Source organism: Nelusetta ayraudi, unplaced genomic scaffold (assembly GCF_046127955.1).
Source record: "Nelusetta ayraudi isolate G7.1 ecotype Tasmania unplaced genomic scaffold, CSIRO-AGI_Nayr_v1 ptg000017l, whole genome shotgun sequence".
Lineage (NCBI taxonomy): Eukaryota > Metazoa > Chordata > Actinopteri > Tetraodontiformes > Monacanthidae > Nelusetta > Nelusetta ayraudi.
The window spans coordinates 2,243,727-2,249,797 of NW_027466067.1; the positions used below are offsets into that span (position 1 = coordinate 2,243,727).

Consider the following 6,071-nt stretch of genomic DNA (forward strand, 5'->3'; position numbering starts at 1 on the left):
CTGTGGATGTTGGTATTTTCCTGTAGGTGGCACCATGGAGCACTTCGAGCTGTCATTGTTGCATCAAAAAAAATTTTTTTCGCCGATCCCAACGTGTGTGACGAATTTCGTTGAGATTGAATAAGGTTAAAGGGGCTAAAATTGGGGCGAAAGACACGTAAGGTAAATAATAATAATAATAATAATAATCATAACAATAATAATAATAATAAACATTCGAAAAACAATGGGTCTTTCACCCTTGCGAAAGATGTGGCTCAAAGCAGGTTCAAGCCCCGTCATTCGTCGGGCTCAGCCCCAATAATAATAATAATAATGATAATGATAATAATAATAATAATAATATATTGATTTTTGTATGTGTTTTCATGTTTTAGTATTAGAATCGTAAGATTGAAGTGAAATTCTTACAACTACTGGTCATATATTAATTTGTGCTTTGATTTGATGGACTTTGCTCAGACGGTGAAAGGAGGCTACTCAGAAACCCGGATCGAAAAACGGATCATCATCACAGGAGACGACGATGTGGACCAGCACCAGGTGAGGGTTTTTCAGGCAGCAGCAGCAGTAGACGACGACAATGTTAAAGGTTTTTGATTGGCTGTTGTCCTGTCTCTACCAGGCTCTCGCCATGGCCATCCAGGAGGCCAAGCAGCAGCATCCCGACATGCTGGTGACAAAGGCCGTGGTCATCAGGGAAACAGAGTCTCCCACAGAGGAGGAACAGCAGCACAGAGTGCAGGTACAGCAGCAGCACCTAGTTCAGCAGCAGCAGTAGGAACAGCACCAGCAGCAGCACAGAGCGCAGGCACAGCTACAGCAGCAGCAGCAGCCGGCGGCACAAAACACACATAAAACATGTAATGTGACACAGTGGTACACATGCTATTGCGTCGCACTGCAATTAAAAAAGGGCTTTATTGTAAAATGTAAATATGAACAAGTGAGCCTGAACTCAAAGATCTAAAACTTTTTCTATATACTTAAAATAACCATTTCTCTCAAATATTATTGAGATTACCCGAGATAATCCATCCCACTTTACAGGTGTGGCATATCAAGATGTTGAATGGACTGCATGATTATTGCACAGGTCTGCCTTAGGCTGGCTACAATAAGAGATCACTCTGAAATGTGCAGTTTTCAAAACAAGTCAAATCAAACCAAACTTTATTTATACCACACTTTTCATGCAAATGACAATGCATCCCAAAGTGCTTCACAAGATAAAACAAAAATAAAATGCCGAGACATGCAACAAGAATAAAAATAACAAAAGAAAATAAAAGCTCATCCCTCCCACCCCCTCATATGGACCCGCCCCTCCACACAGACCCGCACACACACACACTTTTACCCACACTCGTACTCACACGCAAATTGGTAGGATAGCTTGGCACCAAGAATACGTGTGAGGAAAGGGTGGCCATCTACACAGAGAGGCACCATAGTCTGCAGCCACAGGGAGCGCCACCACAGACCTCCACATCCAGCATGTTCACCTCCAGCATCATCTGAGACCAGCCACCCAGATAGCTGCTGAAACAATTGGTTTGCATAACCAAATAATTTCTGCAAGAACTGTCTGAAAACTGTCTCAGGGAAGCTCATCTGCATGCTTGTTGTCCTCATTGAGGTCTCGATGTGACTGCAGTTCATCGTCATAACCGACTTATGCTCACATTCGGTGGCGTCTGGCACATTGGAGTTCTCTTCACGGATGAATCCCAGTTTTCACTGTTCAGGGCAGGTGGCAGACAAACGTGTATGGCGTTGTGTGGGTGAGCAGTTTGCTGATGTCAGCGTTGTGGATCTAGTGGCCCATGGTGGCGGTGGGGTTTTGGTATGGGCAGGAGAATGTTATGGACAACAAATACAGGTGTTTTTATTGATGGCATTGTGAATGCACAGAGATACCGTGACGAGATCCTGAGGCCCATTGTTGTGCCATTTATCCACGACCATCACCTCATGTTGCAGCATGATAATGCACGGGCCCATGTTGCAAGGATCTGTACACCATTCCTGGAAGCTGAAAATATCCCATTTTTTGCATGGCCAGAATACTCAACAGACATGTCATCCACTGAGTATGTTTGGGATACTCCAGATCGGCATATACGACAGTGTAACCTGTGTCCGGTTGACGGAACGTACTGTTGCCAAAAATCTTATTACTAAGAGTATAAAACTCAGCTCAATCACAGGTTTTAAAAAGAAAAGGGAGATTGGCAGCAGCAACTTATCATAGACCCCCATCCCACACAAAACACACACACAGTTGGTAAGAGACCGTTTACTTGCACACATGAAAAAATAATGATTCCTCTATATAAATATAATAAAATAAAATACCCAAGATCTCAGGGGAAAGTATAAAAAAAAGAATGTAACTCCTCAATGAAGTTCTCCAACCATTCCTTACTGCTCCCCTGCAGCAGCGCAGCGTCCACGTGTCCGTATTCCAGCGAAATGGAGGCTCTGGTGCAGATGAAACAGCTTTCTCTGTGTCTCTGCTGAACTGTCCCTCTAAAAAAAACAGCCTACACCGAAAGTGCAGAAAAATGTCACGATCGTGTCTGCTCACATAAAAAAACACATTCGCCCAGTAACATATTGCTTTAGCTTGGCTGCTAGGTCGCAGTCCAGCCGGCAGCAATGAACGGAAAACTCACCGTGATGAAGTCATATCCTGACTGTTTTTTTTTTTTTTTAACCAAAATTGACAACAACCTCGTAATTTAGGTTAGCTAACTTACAAGGATATTCCAAGGAAAGAAAAAAAAGTTTGTAGCTTGTCACGTAGTCCTGTCAAGAGCTAACCAGCACTGCTGACACTTCTTTTTTCCCGTGTGTAGCTCGAAAATTTAGTTGCTGTCAGGGCAACGTGCTCTGCATGTGTGCTCAGCAAGCGGGTACCGGCTCGTGCTCAGGTACAGGATGCGTTCAAGTTTGTGGGAAACTAGTGCAGTACGCTAAGGGGTGCGGCATTTAATGACCTTGGGAAATTAGAAAACATAATAAATAATGAAATAATAAAAATAACCAGGGTTACAACAGCGTGTTCCAGTTCCTGCCCATATTCAGGAACTTCACGCAGCCATTGAAGAGTGGACCGTGGCCTTTTATTTATTGCCAGAACAACTGTAATAATCATGCTGTCAAATCAGCGTCTAGATATGTCACACATGTGATGTGTATGTTGAAAGTTTCATCTCACTGCTTTTTCTTTGTTTTCTTGCAGTCCTGATCATCGCTGCCGGGCTAAGGGGAGGGGCAGTGACGCCTTATACTGGACACGATGCAAACAGACTGGTTGCATGACATAGTCGACTCTCTCACTCCTGTCCCTTTGCTCCCAACACCTGCTGTCCCGCTGACGCCACAGCGCCACCTGCTGCCCGGAAGACGGGACGCAGGGCGGGAAACCTGTTTTCATCTCCTTGCCTTTTTTTTTAACTTTTCAAATTTTCGTCTCATGTGAAAAGGACTTGGTCTACAGGTTGGATCCCCACCAGGACGTGGCGCCTGCGGCCTGCCACCTGCCTTTTGCCCCCTGCCACCTGTCATTTGCCACCTACAGCCTGCAACTTGCGGCATGCAACCTGCCACCTGCCGCCTGCCACATTAATTGACAGATCATCTTATTAACTTTTTCACATTTTTATCTAGAGAGAATAATTTATGTCCAGTGTTGGCTTGTTTATAAAAGTATGTATAATATCAGATGACTATAATCTGCATGACCCAATAACAGAATAGCTGAGAATGGATTGGAGAGTGGGTTGAGGGGGGCACATTTAAATTACAAATCTTTTTTTAATATATAAACTGACTGTAAATAATGCTGAATGAAGATGATGATGATGATGATGATGATGACGATGATGAGTCTGTGTGTGTGTGCGTGCACGTGTATGTATGTGTGTGAGTGTGTGATACCACTACACACCTACACACAGTTTCCTCCTCCTCCACACTGTGGTGCTCAGCTCACTTCCAAACAGTCGCCACCGCCGCAACCTGATGCTTGCGGCTCACGTAACTTTTCATTATTATTATTATTATTATTATTATTTGTTTATTTGTTTATTTGTTTTGAGTATGCCATGATGTGTGTGTGTGTGTTTTTCTATCTCTACTTTAATTGGGCCAGAATCAAGGTGGATATTATGTTTTTTTTTGGACTGGTCATACTGAAGTGTCTCCAGAAAAGTGTTCTCTCTCTCTCTCTCTCTCTCTCTCTCTCTCTCTCTCTCTCTCTCTCTCTCTCTCTCCTTTTTAGACAAAAAGTAACTTTATGTGTTGCGTCATTCTCACGCCAATATTAACGTCTTTGTCATGAATAGGTAAAAAAAAAACAAGAGAAACATGGTACACTGTTGCCACTTGGGGGCATTGTAGATGTGATGTTTACCAACAGGTTTATGGGGGGGATGAATACTTAGTGAACTGCATTCTTAAAAGAGTAGTAACCAATAACAAATTTTATCACTGTTGCTATTTATCATTGTTATTTTGCAGTTTAGCGCCACCTTGTGCATGCTCACAGAAGCTGTCTGAAGAGTCCAAGAGCACCAGACAAGCCTGGCTTTGAATGACAGTGCACGAGTTTGTTCAATTATTTTTAAGAAGAGTGTTGAGTGTTAGCCCCGCCTCCTTAGAACTGCCGCCGAACCACCGATAACAGCGAGTCAACGAACTTTAAACACATGCACACACACACACTGTAACCTGGGTGACTTTTGAAACTCTTGACTATGCATCACTTGTCGCCACTGTGGTTAGCTGGCTGTCCCTTGATGCTACACTAACCCGCAAGCTGAAAAGTACTTGACTGCTGGCAAGTTTTGCAACAAGCAGCCATTCAGTCAACTCCTCCCCACCCCGCCAACACACGCACACACTGTTTTTTAGAAAATAAATGAAAGAAAAAGCGTCCTCTGAAGTGAGAAAACTGACATGTCACACGTAACCAAGCGCAACCAGAAGCCCTTTGACTTCCTGACATTTAACTGAGGCTTTTCAGCGACTCACCCCCGAAACCCTCCCCCCGACACACAGTCAGGGGGCGCCTGCCGTCCCCACCGTCTCCACTTGCTGTTAACAACCCAGAGGAGACGACGTTGTCCTTCATTTCGTTCTGCAGTATCTTGACACTGGACTGTTGTGAAACGAATTATTTTTCCCAGATGATGCTGTGAACTGCGGAGGAACTTGCTGTGACTCTTTGCCGTACTACTATGTGTATATATATATATACATATACATATCCTGTGTATTATTCTGTAAACTATGTAGAAATTTGAATGGAGACAAATGCACAAGAGACAAACATCCAATCATCCGCGCAACATTACTTCCTTCTGTGTGGGCGCCTCATGTTTTTTTTTTTTATTTATTTTTCAGAACGATGCCGTCTGCTGTCCAAGGTGAGCAGGCCTCATCTTAGAGAGGCCTGCTCACCTTGGACAGCAGGCGGCATCAATGTGGAGAAACCAACATCTCGAGTCTGTCCTCAGTCTTTCCTCTCCTTCTCGCCTTCAAGGCTCCACCGCCTTCTGCTCTACATCCCCCCCTAGTGCTTGGTGGCGTGTACTTTCTGTATTTGCATTCAGACCTAATGGAAAACATACATGCATAAATAAATGTCTCAGTATGATTCAAAAGGTCTCTGAGAAATGTTTGACACTGGCACAGGCAGGCAAAAGACAACCAATTTTATATATTAAAGTTTGTAATGAATATTACAGATTAAATATTAAATAAATATTTAAATATAAGAAAAACCTGTGTGTTGTCCTGGATGAGCAGCCACAGTTGGTCGATTATCCGGCATTTTCTCTGGGTACTGGAGCCAAGGTTTGGCATCTCCAACCGTCACCATATCACATAACACACACATAAAACAAACAGATAAAAAAACAAAACAAAAAAAAGAGGTCTTAAAACCACCCACTCCTAAAACCTGTGCTTCCTGGCTTTTCTAGAGGCAAAGTCACTTATGACATCACTGTAAGAAATCTGATGGCCAACTTTGTTGTTGATACTAATCACTGCCAGTCCAC

The 6,071-nt window shown here is 43.3% G+C and overlaps 1 protein-coding gene across 5 annotated transcripts in view; it reads left to right on the forward strand.

Moving 5' to 3' along the window:
• The window catches only part of LOC142887206 (band 4.1-like protein 1), a 53,085-nt gene extending 47,293 nt beyond the window's left edge, over positions 1-5,792 (forward strand). For all 5 annotated transcript variants that reach the window (XM_076024676.1, XM_076024673.1, XM_076024675.1 and 2 more), the window contains 3 exons: positions 463-543; positions 626-745; positions 3,248-5,792. In XM_076024676.1, coding sequence (XP_075880791.1) covers positions 463-543; positions 626-745; positions 3,248-3,253 — 207 coding nt within the window. In that variant the 3' untranslated portion in view covers positions 3,254-5,792. The remainder of the gene's footprint in view (positions 1-462; positions 544-625; positions 746-3,247) is intronic.
• Positions 5,793-6,071: the final 279 nt, after the last annotated feature.